General features: G+C 35.8%; 1 protein-coding gene across 1 annotated transcript in view; it reads left to right on the top strand.

The window, feature by feature from the left end:
• Positions 1-17935, top strand: part of SPAG17 (sperm associated antigen 17) — an 86172-nt gene that overhangs the window by 540 nt on the left and 67697 nt on the right. Inside the window, exons 2-3 of the mRNA XM_079316382.1 lie at positions 8000-8140; positions 8883-8942. Coding sequence (XP_079172508.1) covers positions 8000-8140; positions 8883-8942 — 201 coding nt within the window. The remainder of the gene's footprint in view (positions 1-7999; positions 8141-8882; positions 8943-17935) is intronic.

The following is a 17935-nucleotide window of genomic DNA, read 5'->3' as shown; positions in this document are numbered from 1 at the left end:
TTTTTTCTTTTACAGAGTGTGAGGATCTAAAGGCTTGTTTAGGTTTCCAGGTTCTGTGTAAGCAATATAATTCTCATATATCTTCACTTACAGGACAGAATTTGGTTTCAAAATAAGGTGGTAGTTTAGCAAACAATAATATTTCTCTCACATGTGTTTATCTAGCACCGTTTCTACAAGTGAGACAAATTGCTTCTGTGGCTTCCTTGTTTTCTGGATTCCTGTCGTGCCCTATTAAAAAAAATAAAAAAAAATTTAAAAAAGAAAACAACAAACAAACAAAAAACCCCCACAAAAAACAACAACAAAACTAAACAAACAAAAAACCCCAAAAAGGAAAAAAAAAAAAAGCAACAACAACAACAAATTTTTTAAAAAAACAGGTTTTTTTTTTAGCTGATGTGGGTTTGTGTTTTCTTCTTTTACTGTACCAGCAACACTGGTTAAATATGAGGAACCTCTAATTCAGGAGGAGGCTTTTAAACTGGCTAATTTCTTTTCCCAAAAAGCCACAGATGTCCAAAAGTCTTTTAAATATTTGCTTGCTTTTACTTTTATTTGGTAGTAACCATATAATACAAGTTCAGCCAAACAAGACCACTTTTTTAATAGGTTACACTGCTGTTTCCTATTTCTCCCTAGAACACAGATTTTTCAGTAGAATTTTAAGGTGCTTGAGTCCTTTCTTATTTGTCAATTTTGTCCTTACCCTCGAGAAACCTCCTTGAAGCATAAGAGTGGGGCAAAGGCTCAGTCTCCATCACCTACTCTGTTCCTGGTCTTCCTTCAATGCTTACTAGCAAGGTGCCAATTAGTGATTATGTTTTTTTATGGTGGTGTTTATTGTGGTTGTGGATATTGTGCAGTGAATTCACTGAACAAAGTGCTTTGTATGCTCTGCTGCATCTACATGTGATTTATTACATTTCTTAAACACAAACAATTTATTGAAGTATTTTTAAGGGTAGGAAATAAAATGCTCAAAATTTAGGAAATGTCAAAGTTGGTATTATTCTGGACCACTCATTGAGGCAGATGGAGAAATGTTGAATGTTCACTAAATGGGGCAAGAATTCTGTAGGGAAAAAGAATGTGATCACCTAATTAAAGATTATCGTAATGCCTGTGCCCCTGGGGGCTGACCTGAGGTTCCTTGTTTCCATAATTCTGGTATTGTCTAACTGCTTTCTGTTCCAGTTAAGCTAATTTCACTTTCTTTGCCATGTCTGTTCACAGACAGAGCCTTGGGAACTTGGGAAAAACTGCCCCTTTGAACTCAGGCTTCTGAGATGCTGGGCAGCCACTGAAATTTCCTACTGCAGGAATGTTCTTATTTAGCTCTTACAGTGATGGGCAAGAGCACACTTGGTGCAAAACTGTGAAATGCCAGCAAATCTCTTCTGAGCATGTGTGAATCAAGATTCATCAAGTGTGGCCAAATGTGGGTGTACATAATGTAAATAAACATGCTCTGTAAAAGCAAATCTTTGACACAAGTATAGCTCTGCTGCCAAATCTCCTTCCTCTTGAACACAGAGGGCATTGAATATCTTAACTACTTAATCACATAGGGGTTTTTATTAAAGGATAAACATGATTTTTAAAAATCAAATCTCATTCTGCAAATAGTCTAACCACACTTTCCCTCCCCTACCCACCCTATTCTGATCATTATATAACATACAAAGTTTAAACTCAAATATATAAAGCTCAGGAATTGAAAGCAGTCTGTAAAAGAGAGTGTTGAGGAGCGTGAATTTTAGATCTCACCAGACATTGTGCACAAAACTTATTTCTTACTCATCCTCAGTATTGTATATGAAATACCATATGAATCTAATATTATTTGGGAGATGACAGGAACTCTAATCAAGTAAATAAATGTCTGTCCTGATAATTCGTATGTGAAGAGTTTTTAAATCTTTTACTGGCATCAGTTTGAAAAATATTCTTTCCCTTTACTGGAGGCAAATGGAATTTACTAGAACTGGTTTTAAATTGTACCAGATAGACCAAGTGGTGAAATTTCACATTTTAATGTGTTTATGACTTGCACTGTTTTATTAGTTCAATCTATGAAATGCATTTTACCAGTGCTGTTAAGACTTTTATGAATGGGTATACTAAGTAAAATATGATTTAAATGGTATTTACTAACCAAATAATTGCATTTACTAAATGCACTGTGAAAACTGGCAAACACATAACTTAAAAACAAATACAGGGGAAATATGGATTTCCCAGAGCCTCACATTATAGTTTATGTCTATCTTTTTTGTTTGAAATGTGCTATGCAGAAGAACATGGAGTTGCAAACTGTATTTGCCTTCAGATATTTATCATCTGTTTTGCTTGGGTTCACTACAGAATTAAATTACAAAATATAAATTAAGATTCTTAAGTAGTTTTAAACTTTGCATGTGTTAAGTAGCTAAAGGGTGATATTTGCTAAGTGAAAGGTGAATTCTTGGCAATTATAGTCCTTAATTGGAATAGCTGTCATTTATTATTTGTTCTTATTAACTGGTATAACTAAGCATAGCAGCTGGAAGCCGTGTTCTGTGTTGACTTCCTGTCTGTATGATTTCTCTCATTTCATTGGCATTTTAGGACCTGAAAATTGAACTGAAATCTTGTGAAACATCTAAAAATGTTCTGAATAGGATGGCTCCACTTTTGATTGCTATTCATACTACTTCCTCTTCAGAAAAAAATTAGCATTCTGTTGAGCTTTGATACTCTCTCACCTGCCCATGTTGTACAGCAAATACACAGGCTACTAAGAACAAAAGCCTTTAGTAAATGTGAGTGTGTCAATCAGCCGATACTGAAAGTGGAACTGCAGATTTCCAAGCAGTGATGTCCTTCTTTAAGGCTACAAAACTCCTGATAAACAGCCTTTCTGGGTAATTCCAGTTGTATTTACTGGTTTACAAGCTCCCTTATTGTTGAAAGCAGAGTGCTAGAGTTGTTACTACTCTAATTTTTCATAAATCACTAATATGTTTGATGGTCAGCTGTTTTGAGTTTGAGTTTTCAAATGTTTCTTCTCAGCCCTTACAGGCAAATTTGAAATTCTACTGCAATGAAATGAATGTACTTGTTGTTGTCCTAAGGGAAAAAACCCTAAAAAAAAAAACACACAGGGAAAAAAAAAAACAACAAACAAACAAACAAACAAGTCCCTACCAAAAAAAGCAAGCAAACAAAAAACAGTAAACTCCATAACATTAAGTATCACAAAAATAAAATTACAGGTACCCGGATTGTCTGGAAATGGGAGGAGGGTAAGATGGCTGCTTGATGCTTTTCTTGACCAAAGAGATCTAGAAACTGATACTGAAAAAATAAACAATATACCTGACTTGTTCTACTGTCTTCCCTAGAATAGCTGCCCTTTTGTGTCTGGGAAATGAAGCAGAGAAAACAAGATACATATAAAAAGGAAGAAAAAATTGTGTGCTACATCTACTTTTTTCTTTAATGTGAATTAGAGTTAGATATTTTTTAACATATGCTATTGCAGTACTCCTGTGCTGGTTTTTAGCAGTTGGAAAAAATCACATTGCAGAGGAACACAATGGAACCTTGAGAGCAAAATCGTGAGATGCTGCTTGCATGGAACTTCCAGAATTAGGTTGATCTTGCTGAATTTGAGCCTCTGCAACTGAAGGACATGAGGGACATAGAAGTTTCCCACACAGATGGTTATTTCTAACACGAGAGACTTCGGTGCATTTCAACTCTTGAGATGGCCAGGAGTTTTAAAACTAGGACAGTGTCATTTGTATCAATGTTGTCATTGGATGTTTTCCAGTGAAAGCAATCCAGCCTGCCTCGATTTGAGTTTGTTTCAGATTGTTTAAACAGTATTAGTTGCCAATGCCACATTTCCAGCTTCAATTTTTTTTTTTTTTTTAAATTCACATTTGAACTAGCATTGTTGATTCTGTGGGATATCTACTCCCTGCATTTTGGTCTTCTATCTGCAGTTTGTAGTGCTCTTGTTAAATTCTCAATTGCAACCTCCCTAGACCACTTCCATGATTTTCCAGTAGTTATTTTTATGGTTTTTTCTATCCTGTACATTAAGCTAGGAATGTCATTTGAGGGAGCCTTAAGGTCACTAATCTGTCCTCTTTCAGATCCTTTCTCAAGCCTTGATACTACAATAACATTTGAAATAATAAAACTAAGCAGAGAAGCAGTTGTATATTGAGGGAGAAAATATTTTTAAAGTAACCATATATATTTTACTACTTTTCCTTCACATTTTTATGTTGTGATTTTAGGTGTTGAGCTGTAGAAGCAGAATCTGTTTCTTCTCTGTCCTTTCAGTGCCTTAAACATTAGGGATACTGTTACAGGATCGATAATATAGAGGTGGTATTGCAAAAATATTAGATTTTTTAACCTCAGAAAATAGTCTAATCAAACACCTATAATTGTGTATTTATTCTGCACATTGACTTAATGTTCTCAGTGTGCAGTTTTTCTGAAAAATGATCTTTAAGGGCTTCAAAACCAGTTTGTCTAGAAATAGATGGCATGCTATTAATGACTCTGGGAAGTCTAGGTCATTGTTTACTGTGAAGATGTGTGTAGCTACTGAGAAGATGTGTGTAGCTACTTCAGATATTTACTATTTACTTCCAGCTCCTATTCCCAGGCATTGCACTTTTTTTTAGAAAGTTTCTCTTCTTCATTTAGTACTAGAGAGGTATAGGCCTTCTCTAATAATAATTAAATTTTTGTGAAGAAGACCTTGTATCGAGCTGCATATACTTCTATAGAATTAATTAAGCTTATAATTTTCAATATCAGTACAGTTATCTTGTAGAGGTTCATCCTATGTATTTTATTTTAATGTATTAGCCCTTAGTTTGCCTATAGTATAAGTATTCTCATGGCTGTTCTGTGGAGCAGCTTTATCACCTTGTTTCTTTGAAGCAGAGCAATAGGGAGATGTGGCCTGCTTATGATAATTTCGTCTTGGATAACAGAAATCTGGAGTTGGATAATTTTGTTTGTGTCAGTCTTTTTTTTTTGTTTTGTTTTGTTTTGGTTTTTATTTTTTGTTTTTAAATACTCATTTTGCTTAAGCAGGACCTACCGTGATGTTTTGCTTTGGTGATTTGTCACAGGCCACTGAGAAAGTGGGCACCACAGTGGAAAACTCTTCTCTTAGGAAGGCTTATAGTACTTTTGTGAAGAAGGGTCTCATTGCTCAACCACAACTGTGAAATGCCTAGGAATTATTATATGGGCCAGATAAGAATTTGGAGAAGGAGTCTGAGGATGGAGAAAGCCTGAAGTGGGATCAGATAATGAAACTGGAGGCTATATGAGCAAGGAGACAGAGGACAAGATCTGGGGAGCAAGTCGTAGGTGGGGGAAACATTAAGACAAAAAGTGTAGCTCAGATGAGGGACAAAGACTGGAAAAGGAAGGAGACATTAACTAGAAACAGTTGTGACCAAGGGATGAAAAAATCAAGAAGAGAGAGAAAGATAAGGAAGTCAGGTTCCATAGACATTGTTGCAATGATGTTAATCAGTGCTAAGCTTGTTTAATTTGTGGGCAGCAAGCTATCAGCATGTTTTAAGGAGGAACTAAAGAAGGCATAAGGTAGGGTTTTAGAACTTTCTGATAGGTATTTTTTAATATATCTGAAGAACTACAGGAAGTTGTGGGAGTAAGCTCTGTATTGCTGTTGGACCATGCTTACTGTAGGATCCTGAGTGGAACTTGACATTCCTGATTCTTGCTGCTCTTGAGCTCTCAGCATCTCTCTGTGAGACTTACTGGACTTTGTTTCCCTCTCTTGGTGGTCCTCACTGAAGTGGGCAATAACAGTTGCTCCATTAGTTCATGCCACAGGTAGATGGTTATTCTAAAGATTCTGTGTCTGCTGGTCAGCACTAGAAACACCAGGATGACAGCATTTCAATCTCAGTTCTGAGAGCCTAGAAAATTATGCACTACCACACAAGCATGGGCATCTAAATACTTCCTGTTCAAAGAATGATGAAGTCTTACTATCCAACTCTTGGCAGGTATACAGTGATAGCTGTAATCCAGATTAGCTGCAACTCCTGTGCATGTTGACAATGTTGGAATACCTAGAGCTCTTTCACAGCACTGTGCATCAGTAGCTATCTTGCAGCTGTAGGCAGAAAGACTTAAAAGAGCAAAATGAAATTCAGTGTACTTGGTGCAGTCCCCACTACTGCTGCCACTTCCCCAATGAGCAGTGTCTGCTGCCCCAGTGCAGCTGGACACTCATAAACTCCACCATGTTTGCACACTCCTAAAGCGTCAGTGATATGCCTAATCTCTCTAGTACTTCATAATTTTAGAAACTTGAGGTTTCTTTTGTGCCACAGTAAACCATCAAGGAAGTTCGTGATATGTGGAGTTATAGGCACCCTTTTGGATTAGTTATCTGATCTGTAGCTACTTGCAGTTTCACTTAATTACCAGGTGATCTTTACATCTCTTTTGTTTTTCTGAATATTCTGTGGTTAGAAAAATGGGACATATTCATGTGATGTTATCCTTTGTAACCTTAAGTGTTTGACAAACTTTCCCACCATGGTAGCATGTGCTGTTTTGAAACTTAAGTCAACTGTGGCTTTCTCCCATCCCAAGCCATCAGTTTCCCAAATTGCAGACATTTAGGTAGGCTTTTTACCATCTAAGAAAAGGAACAAATGAAGAAGGGTACTGTAAAACTGTAAGAAGATGCTTCTCTTACCATCTGAGTCTTTTTCTTAGAATGGTCCTTTTCTTCACTTTACCCTAACTCAGCCCAGGTTTTGTTCCTATTCCACAAGGACTTTGTACGTAATAAAAATATTTTAAAATATTCAATATCCTAAAGTTACCACCCTATCTTAAATCTCTTAAAATCTTTCCTTGCTATGATGCACATTGGGACTGTGACTCTGCTTAGCCTGGTCCTGATTAATGTGATTGTCTTGGGACTGCCTTGATCTGACTTAATCCCTTTCCATGTTTACTTTTATGCAGCTTCTCTGGTAACCCTTCAGTTTTCACAAGCAGATATGCATTGAAAATAATATTTTTGGTGATTCCTGTACATCACAACCATTACAAATGCTCCTAGATCAACCACCAGTAATGCTGATAAAGTAATGCTGATACTCTAGAGTGAGTTGTAGCTGGAGATAGCAACTCACTCTGTGGAAGTGATTCCTGTAGGAAAAAGTAAAAGTTGCTTAAACTACATAATTTTTAAGCTTTTGTGGATTAACATCACTAAATAAAGTGTTCTAGTCTTCTCTTTTTCGGCATTTTTTTAGTGCTGTAAACATTTTTTTACATTACAATAATGTGTATGCTACTGCAAATGTTTGAAAACTGATAGTGTTTTTAACTTACCAATATTGTAGTGTACAACTTGTCATTGGTAAGTAATTTTACTTGCTTCATAATATTTAGTGAAACCATGCAAGAGCCATGCTATGCATAAATATACCTTCATAAAACATCATAAAAATAATGCTACAATGTACAGAAAATAATATCTGGGCATTATCTAATTCACAGGATGAGGGACCTGAAAATTAACAAAATATTGTTAGTTTTTTTCTACATCAAATAATCACAATAATATCTATACTCAAAATTCACTTCTTGTTTGCTACCTGAACTGTCAAATCTGCAAATGCCATATGAAAGTTAGTAAATCTTTGTAAAATGCTAATGCATCATTTGCCTGTGAAAAGGCTTAAGGCTGTTAGTAGGCATTCATGTTTTCCATAGCATAATGCTGCCACCTGATGGCAGAGAGAATTGGAAGAAAGTAGTAGGAACTTTTTTGGGTTGGATGCAATTTCAGTGTGATTAATACAGTAATGTTTAATATGTCTTAAAGTGATGTAAAGCCATCTCTACAAGATTACTCTTTGAAACTGCAGAGAATAACTTGTTGGCATGAGTTTGAATACCTTAAATATTTTATTTTGGAATGTAGGATGCCTGGAAGCCTAACATCACTTTCATTGTTGAGACCAAGATTGAGGATGAAATCCATACCCAGGCCCTGGCTCTTGCTGTGCAGTTGCCACTGCGAAAGCTCTTCAGTGTGATAACACGTGAAGACATTTACAGACAGGTATTCCAAGAAAGTAACTTTTAATAATGAACCAAACTGTAGATGACACTTCTAGATCCTGCCTTCTTTGGTCTGTGGTAATGATAAACTGCTCTGTGGAAGTTTCAAAAATTACACTAATTCATAGAATTATTAATCTTGAGTAAGACCTTTAAGATCATTAAGTACAACTTTTGAACACCACCTTATCAACTAAACCACAGCACTAAATGCCACATCCAGTCATTTTTTTAATACTTCCAGAAATCAGGACTCTACCACCTCCCACGCATTGTCATTCTAATGCCTGACAACCCTTCCTGTGAAAAAATTCTTCCTGATGCCCAGCATGCCCTGTCCTTGAACAGTTTGAGGCCATTTCCTGTCGTCCTGTCACTTGTTGCCTGGGAGAAGAGGCAGATCACCACCTTTCTACAACCTCCTTTCAGGGTGTTGTAGAGAGTGATAAGGTCTCCCCTAAGAAATGGATTTCTCCAGACTAAACAGCCCCAGCTCCCTCATCCACTACTCATAGGACTTGCTATGGTATAAGCTGCTCTGTTCTTCATAAATGAAGTTTTGTTACAGACTTTTCTTCAAGGTGCTGATCAAAAAAATTCCCTCCCTAAGGTACAGGGTTGCCATAAGATGATTCCTCACTGTTTTGGAGTGTGAGTGTAGTGTTTGCAAAAGGGAATAATGAGTAAAATACTTTGGGTAAGCATTAAATCTTCTCACAGTAGAATGCTTTATTTACTTGCAGATTGCAGAATCTGGGGGTCAAAAAGGAAAAAAGGCTAAGGATGCACCTATGTACCATGAGGTAGGTTGAACCATGTATTGCAGTGTCAGTGCTCTTTTGCACTGAAGTGTGTAGAGCCATGTGGTTTTGTTTTACATTCTTGAGTAAATGCAAATTTGTTGGATTTAGCTGGTAAAAACATTCAACCATCTAGATACTTAAACTGCTTTCTTTTTGTGATACCAGCAATGTTCTGTTGAATTGTTAAGTGATGATCTGATTAAGTGATGATCAAAACATGTTTTCAGGGATAGGAATTTCATTATTAAAGCATATGTTACTTGGTCATATTTTGATGGTGATGCCTCAAATTACAGAAAACCTGTCAGATTCTTCTGTCTCAGATGCTCCCAATAATTTAAAAACTTAAACCTTCGTTTATGGGTATGCAGTCCCCTATATGAAACACTATTCTATGTGGTAGTACTGTTATAACCTCAGTTTGATGTAAACTGATTCATCTAGTGGGCTATGTCAGCAGGGTTTGAAATCATGCTTAGTACGAAGAGTACTTCCTCCTACCCTGTTAATGTTTTACTTACAGCTTGTGAGAGGCAATAAAATCCTGTGATTAAGTACAAGATTGTGTAAAATTTTATCAGGTAGAATTTTACAGTCCTTACAGACCTGGAGCATAAAGGATTTTGGGTCCCTCTAAGAAAACTTTGTTTGCATTTTATTTCTGCAATGACTAATAAACTTTTTATGTGTCTCAGGTTTTGGTGGATTTTTTAACAGTACTTTTTAGCTGCGGTCTGTTTTTCAGTCATGCCAGGCTGCTACCTGAACAAATCCCTTTGGAATTATTTACCACTGACAGGACTGTGAATTTTATGCAATTAACCCTCTTCATTTAGGACTAGCCTCCCAGGCAAATTCACCATTATATTACCTGGTATGTAAAACTTTTTCAGACCTACTTGACAGAAGGATATTTAAGTCTAGCTGTAAGCAGAAGCTTTGTATGATACCTATATTTAATGACTAAGAGCAATTTTCCTTGTGGAGTAGACACTTACTAAATTCCAGCTGTCAGTGCTGTGTCTCATTAGCTACTTACTTTACTCCTCAAAGACATTTTTTTTCTCCTCTCCTTTAACACAGAATATAAAGTGCCTGTTCTGACCTTTTGCTTGGACTCGGTTTCTGTTCAGGCTGTAGCAAATTAAAAGATCAATCATATTGCCACAGCATTAAGATCCCACCTCTCTGGGCAGAGTTTGTTCCTGAACATTCACATATATTCCATGTGTAGTTTAAGCAGTCACAGCTTTCACTATTTCCACTGCTTCCACTAGTAAAGATAAACAAATACAAAGTTGGCACAGAACACAGGGTTGTGAAAAGTTCTTCTGAGAGGAGCATTTCTATCATTGCCACATACAGTTCTGTGTGGCAGGACTCAACATGCTGCCATTTCCGCAAGTTTCCATATTGATTTTTAGAGATACTGTAAGATTCCTGGCATTTAATGGTCTTTAAACATATGACATGTAGATGTGTGTGAATTTGGGGCTAATGACATGCATAGTAATGTGGTTATTATTGGTATTTGTAGTAATATTATTATCCATACCATTGGTCTTACACTTTGCATCCACTGAAATGAAGGGGTTTTAAAAAATTTCAGGGCAGCAGTCTGCAGTTCCTAGAAGTCAAGGACCTTTAAGAAATGCTCATGATACATTGCAAGCTAATTATATATCATAATAAAACAATTTGTGCTGTCTGCTCTAAGTTATTCCCCTTCAGGGTTTCTATCATTTTATTGTTTTGTATCACGTATCACTCTTATTGTCCAAAGTGAAGAGGCTCAGGGTAGGGTTTATAAATACGTAGCTAAAATATTTCCAAATCCAGGAGAACTAGGTGTCTAACACCTTTTATGACTTGATGGGGGTAGGAGTCTTGCTTGGTAATTTTTTACTAATTCTAACACTTAATTGAATGATGATAGGCTGATTCTCTCATAAAGAGTCTGAGGAATTAATTTTTTCCCTTATATATGAAAGGGAAAATATTTTGCTTTCTGTAATATATTAACAAATTTCATAATTTATGATGTACAATTTTTCTAACAAGACCTACAACTAAATATATAAGTATTTTATCAGCAAGGTGTGTATTTTTTATTGTTTATACACCTTTTTGTTGTGTCAGTTTTCTATTAAGGTTAATAACATTGTGTGTAATTAAGATATTTTGCTACTACTAAATATGATAGTGTTGATAAGATCTGATTATTGAGAGATACCTCTGCCCAAATTAAAGTGCAAACGACCATATGCTGAAGTTAATGGTACAGATTTTATTTAACAATGATTTAGGAATAGAAAAGAGGGGAGAGAGAGAGTTCAATTTCAAGTTCAAAATAACACCACCCGTGAATCCAGCAATGTCCTGCTAGTCCTTCTGCACTATGGCTTTTTAGTGGTGAGGGTGCTTTTCATTATCTCTACACTTTAGCAAAGTAATTAATGCTTGTTAGCTACACAGTTCTCTTATGCTATTGGTTAAATTATTACCTCACTTCTAATGCTGGTTAGTCTGCATGCTCAGTCTTTCTCTTCTTTTGAGTCAGTGGGTTTCTAGGATCAGTGTTCACAACCTTCCCATGCCAGAATCACCTTTTATCCAGTTGGAGCTGATTTCAGCTGGGTTGGCTTTCCTTGTGGCTCATAGGTTCTCCACTTGTGTCCATTATCAGTGATACATTCTTTTCCCTAGGCTTTGTTAACCTCCCCCTAGGTCTGAGATAACACCTGGACAGTAGCACCACCTTTATCTTATGTTGTCTATGGTTCTATGGTTCAAGTTTCAGGTATCCAGAGAAATATTTAGATGGGGCTTTGGTGGTCATTGGTGGCCACAGATGCCATCTCTCCCAAACTTTGAGGTGATCTGTGTTGGACTGGTGATATGCCTATGAGCAGTTGCTTCTTTTCAGTTTGCCACAGTGGGAATTTTTGTCCAGATATGTTACCCGGGATGTGCTAGCCAGATCTTGCCTCCACCAGGCCTGGAGTTAGAACCACCCTGTCATTCCCTTCTTTGCTAATGTCATGGCAAAATCCTTCTGTGACCTTAGCAGTGTTTGAGACAGAGAGCTGCACTCTTTGAATACTTACAAGTGTTCTGGTTTCCAAACTTTGAATTCTGAAAATCTACTCAAGACTAAATTTTCCACACTAGAATTGTTCATGAGTCTAGGTTTTGTTTTTCTTTTATTTCCCCTATTTCTTCCTTTTGAGTTCAGGGACTGTGTGTATTAAAGGATTTTTTTTTTTTTCTTGTAAGAGTTATTTTCCAGTTTTGTTCTACTTACAGGGGCAGGGAAAGGAAAGTTGCCTTTATGTTATCTGGGAAATCCTGAGAAGGAATCATGTCCTATACTAATAAGGAAACAAACTGAAGCTGTGATGTAGTAGCATGGTGATTAAAGCAGATGGAGCCTCATGTGGCTCACATGAGATGACTGGAAGAAGATGGATAGTGTTGCTGGAAATGAACGGTTGAATAAGGGTCATTGGCCATGAGAGAGTAATCAGAGGGAGAGAGATGTGGAAGAGTTTTGTGGTTCTGTCATATAAGCTGAGATGCTTTGGAAAAAGGTTCACAGAAAGATGAAAAAAACACTGGCAGAGATGAGAGCAGTTATGTTTGGTTGTGGATTCCAGAATGTTGCCTTTGTGTCCTTGTGCTTGAGAAGCCTGCAAAACTAAAATCTTGTAACAGAAGCATCTTTCTATACTACTCTGACTCATCTCTGGGAGAAGTCATCCAGTGTAGCCAAAAAAGTGTAATTAAAAATATTAATCTTTATTCCAGTACCAGGCAATAGTTAGTGTATTAATTTTTGTTACTCCTAGCAAAGTTCCTGGTATGGTTGTCAAGATGAAAAATATTAGTAGATCAGATGCCAAATCCCAATTGTGTCCCATTCTCATCCTGGAATTCCATGAGATTGGAGCAGCATTAATCAGCTGTAAATAAGTTTTTCTCAGCTGTTAATCACCAGGTTAATACCTAACTCTACTGGCATCTCCTGCGTTTTCAGGATGGGAGGCAGCATGAGCAGTGTGCATTCCAATATTCCTCCCTAGAATTATGATTCAATGAGGACAGTTATAGGTCAATACAAGTCAGAAAAGATCCTGAGCATAGAAGAATTATATATATATATATATATATATATATATATATATATATATATATATATGCATATATATATATATGTGTGTGTCTGTGTGTGTATGTGTATAATTATTATTTATATATGCATATATGAATTTAAATATATATATATATATCTCCCATAACTTGCAGGAGGTAGGAGGAGGAGGAGATTGGAGAAGGCATTCATATTAGAAAGGAAAAGGTAAATGGAAGGTAAATGGATTACCTAGGCTTTGGACTTCAGATGTAGTGGAAGTGGCAAATATTTTTTTTCCTTTTTTTTTTTTTGAACCTACACCCTGCGTAGGTTTAAATTATGTCAACACAATGATGCCTTTTTTCTCTCTTTTTTCTTTCCTTCCTGTCCAAGGCCACAGAGCTTAGGAAATTCTGATTTTCACTGTATCATGTTGTGTGTTTCAGATAGAATTACAGCCTTGCCATAGAAAACTATTATCTTTGTGAAAAGGCCTTCTTATTTTTTTTTCTTTAAGAGCACAAAATAGAATTGGTAATTATTTTGCCCTCCTTTTATTTATTGTCTTTTGAATCTTCTTTTAGGACATTAAGGAAATAACATCTTATTTGTTATTCTGCAATGATCAGCATTACATTGCCAATATATACATTATTCTAACTTTTTAAAGTGTTGATATGATATTTTCTTTTATTTGCTGGAAAACTACCCTTGTTCTCCAAGAGTTAGTTAAAGTCAATACTTGGAGTGCAAAGAGTTCATCAGCTATCTGTTTTTAATACCTCAATTATATTATCCAGGTACACTGATTTTTTGTATTCCTAGCTTTAAAAGATGCCTTTTTGCAATCTTCTATTGATGCAGTTGTAAATAATTGCTTTTAATGAAATGAGACAACCATATTATCTGTGGGGTTTTCCTGCATCTGTATTCATACTTCTATTGTTTCAATTTAATAGCAGACCAATGCCATGTTAATGATTTTTTTTTTTTTCTCTACAGTTAGAAAATAATCTCATCCTTATCTCTGCTGGAATCTGTTGTCTCTTTTTTTCCCCTTTCTTCATTGAACTTGAAATTGTGTGGACTTTTAAATTACATTATCCAGAATCTTGTAAACCCACCTGGTTTATGTCAATTATCTCTGCTACTCACATGTGATGAGCAAGCAAATCACATGCTGAAACTATAAATATGTAAACAGAAGATAATACAAAATTTTGACTACAAATCATTGCACTTTCTGTCATCACAGTGAACACAGGCCCTGTTTGATTCTCCTGTTCCATATCTGCCATGGCAGATTGTTTTCATACAAAGCTTCACTTTATTTTACCTCCTTGCTAACAGGGAAGCACTGTAAGCGCAGAAACCTCACACCTCTGGATGGATAAAAGAACGAGAAGCTCCAGGCTTACTGCTAAGATACATAACTGCCAACCCTCATCACCAGGCACACTGAGACATCAACTAGTTGTACAGTTTCAGTAAACAAGCCAAAGAGATCCCCAAACTAGATCCTTCTATTGCCAAGCATAATATGCATAGTTTTGCCATTAAAATCCAGTTCAGTTGAGTGCTTGCATTTAAATCTTAATTAGCTCATGTTTTGTACAGCTCATTTAAAAGACCAAAGGTAATTGGTTAGAAATAGAATCTTATTTTTAAAAGCATTATTCATACATGTTTTGGGGTTTTTCTTTGGGTTTGTTGTTATAGTTGTTGTTGTTTTTTCCCCTAATATTGTGATGCCATTATTCTTGGGAAATTTCATGATGTTCAGAGTACTTCTTCCTTAACAGGCAATCTGCTGTAGCAGGTACAGGAGAATCCTTGAGTTTTCTGGGTGTGCATGAAACAGATTCCTCTTCTGTCATTTCCATCACAAATATATAACCAAGATATTAAAAACTTCTGTAGGATAGGAAAACATAACAATTAACAAGTGCAAGTCAAAAAAGTGAAATAAATTTAGCCAGGAAGCAGTGGATGCAAAGTAGTTGTCAAGCATTCCTGTGAATTCATGCTTTGCTAAAAATATGTAGAGTGTAGACTTATGAAGTAAGGGTTGCTGCTGGTAACATTATTTGAAGCACTGATCACATTATGATGTAGAGAGAAAGTACACTTTAGATTGAAACTAAGTGTGTGTTTCATGGGATAGGTGTTCCTACTATTATATGTTGTATATATTTGTATATTTTATTATTATATATATATTATTTTATGTAATTACAGTTGGGTAATAGATATATTTTAAATACATGGTTTTAAATGTGTAAGCATGTGTATAATTATTCAAAAATATCTTCTATGGCATGAATTTCATTTGTAAAAAAGTTAAGAATAAATGTTCAATGGCATGAATTTCATTTTAAAAAAAGTTAAGAATAAATGTTCTCTTTCAAGATATCTTTCATATCCTCTCTTCAGTACGCCTTAAATACCTTATACCTTTCTATTACCTTATATTCTTCTATTCTCTATGTCCTTTTTTAGACTCTCATCATTGTCATATTGTTTAACAGTATCTTCAAAAAATAAAAAAAAAGGAAGATAGCACTAGGGACATAGAGTATGCATTTATTTGTGTTCATTATAGTAAACTTCTAGGATTGAAAAATAAAAAAAATGTGTATAGCTTGATGTGGAAGGCGTCTTTTAATGTCATAGACATAATGCTTATGGGAAGGAATATTTTCTATTTTCATCCAAGTACAAGCTCAGAAGAGTTCTCTGGCACTGGGAAAAGAGCAAACTCAGTAGTAGCCAGGATATGGGACACTCAAGAAAAAGGTTTCAAACATAATGTTAGCCAGAAGGGTTTTTAAGGAAGCCTTTCTATTTCTTGTGAAAACATAATCAAAACTTTCCTATTTTTGTGTAAGTGTATAGATTTTGACACAACACTGTAACAAACTATGGTCAAGATTAGGCTTTCTCAAAAGCACGTATAGACCTATCAAAACCAAACCTTCTCACTCTATATATGTAAATAGAATTCTATTCTTAATACAAGTTAGAAAGATTTTGTTTTCATTCCAATGGAACAAAATTAATTTTAAAAGTTGGTATAAAATGTAACAGCTCTGGAGCCAAAATTTATCTAGTGTCAATGTTTTTATGAGAGGGTTTGACAGTAGAAACAACTTTGGCAGCCATGCTGAACGTTTAGGATAGGAAGACTTAATTTTATTTTTCGTTCCAGTACAAAATAAATTTCATACTGCATTCTTAAATGTCATAATAAAATGGAGCAGTTTTTCAGTCAGCCTTTGTCAAGTGGTATTGTGTGGGTGCAAGTGAAGAGAATTTTATTGCAGAAGGCTTTGGGCCTTACACTGTGTGGATACACTAAAGTTTGATGTGCACACTTGGGAATTGTTGTTAAATTAATATGCCTTTTAGGGAGGTACTGGCTTCAGGAAAGGTTAAGGGACTTAAAATCCTTCTGTGGGCATTATCTACTCATCTGTTTTCAGCTCTTTTCAATCTGTTACCAAGTTCCTACCAGTTCATAGTACAGAATATAGGATGTTTTATAAATGGACACCACTAAATGAGGTGGTGTATTTGCTTGAGATATTTAGTATCTTCTGAGGAGGGTTTAACTACTCTGCCTGCTGGTTCTCAGTATTTAGGTCAATGTACTTAAAAGAATGTTATGGAAATAATTTGTTAATTTAGGTTTTGCATGTCTTTGCATTAGCCTTTGCCTTGTCAGAGCATCTGATACCACTGCATGATCAAGTGGCCTGTGTAGTCCTTTACATTATCAAACTGTGTGCCTTCCATTTGAATTTATTTATTCCATGGGAGGAAACCATTGTTACTATGAACCAGGCAGTTCTATAATTTGTAGCTGTTCACAGTCAGTTTAAGTGTCTCCAGTTTAGCATCCCTTCCAGGAACAATGTGTCATGTTAAGAAGTACCAGCATTTCTAAATGTTAAAATTGGGGGGGAAAGTCTTGAATTTGAGCAGGTAAACAATCTGTTAGTTTCCTAAAATCTGAGAGGTTAGGTTCTATTATTTACATGATGCAATTGCACATCTTCTAGTTTCATTTCAGAATAGTGACTCTTCATAGTCCTTAAGATGGGATTTTAGAAGCATGCATAATTATTTTATTACTGTAATTATTTGACCTGAGGCCATTCATAATACTCAAATTGTTGTCAATTTATTTTCTAGGAAAGACAATTGATAACCTTTTGAAATTCATCTACCTATTTAAAATCTGCTTTAGAACACTGGTGAGACTTTGGGTTTGCTTCCCGAAGATTACAAGAGTTCCTGCATACATGCAAATTGATATCAAATTTTTGCTTTTTCTGTGCAGGTTTTGTTGAGATATTGTGTAACTAGAGGAAAAAACAATTATGTCTGTACAATGTCATCTTTGAAGTGTTAGAGGGACTCTGAAGTAGCCAAAGGCAATGCTGTCTTTGGCTTTTTTTCTTCAGAGTTTTTGGGGGACAGTAGTAGGTTCATTAAGGACAATGAAGTCTGTGATGTTTTTCACAAGTACAGCGACTAATCCTAGAATCTTTTGTCACCAAATTAAAAAAAAAAAAAAAAAAAACGCAAAAAAAAAACCCACAAAAATCTCTAAGCCCTGTTGCAAAGCTGGACCAGCCGAGATGGAAAGATGCTGCCCAGTTTTGTGGTGCCAAGTCTACAAGGCCATTGAAACTACCTGGCCCAAATATTCTAACATGGCTTAGAAAACTCTGTCAAGATGTAGTTGGATGGGTTCTGCCAGCATAAGGTTTGATGAGGCAATTTTGTTTCTTAATCTTTTTGTTCTATCTCTGGTTGGGTTCTCTTCCTAGCCAGATACAATATTAGAGAAGTGTGA

This window comes from Erithacus rubecula (genome assembly GCF_903797595.1).
Source record: "Erithacus rubecula genome assembly, chromosome: 1".
Classification (NCBI taxonomy): domain Eukaryota; kingdom Metazoa; phylum Chordata; class Aves; order Passeriformes; family Muscicapidae; genus Erithacus; species Erithacus rubecula.
Note: the sequence above shows the minus strand (reverse complement) of the source record. Positions and strands in the feature narration are given on the sequence as shown.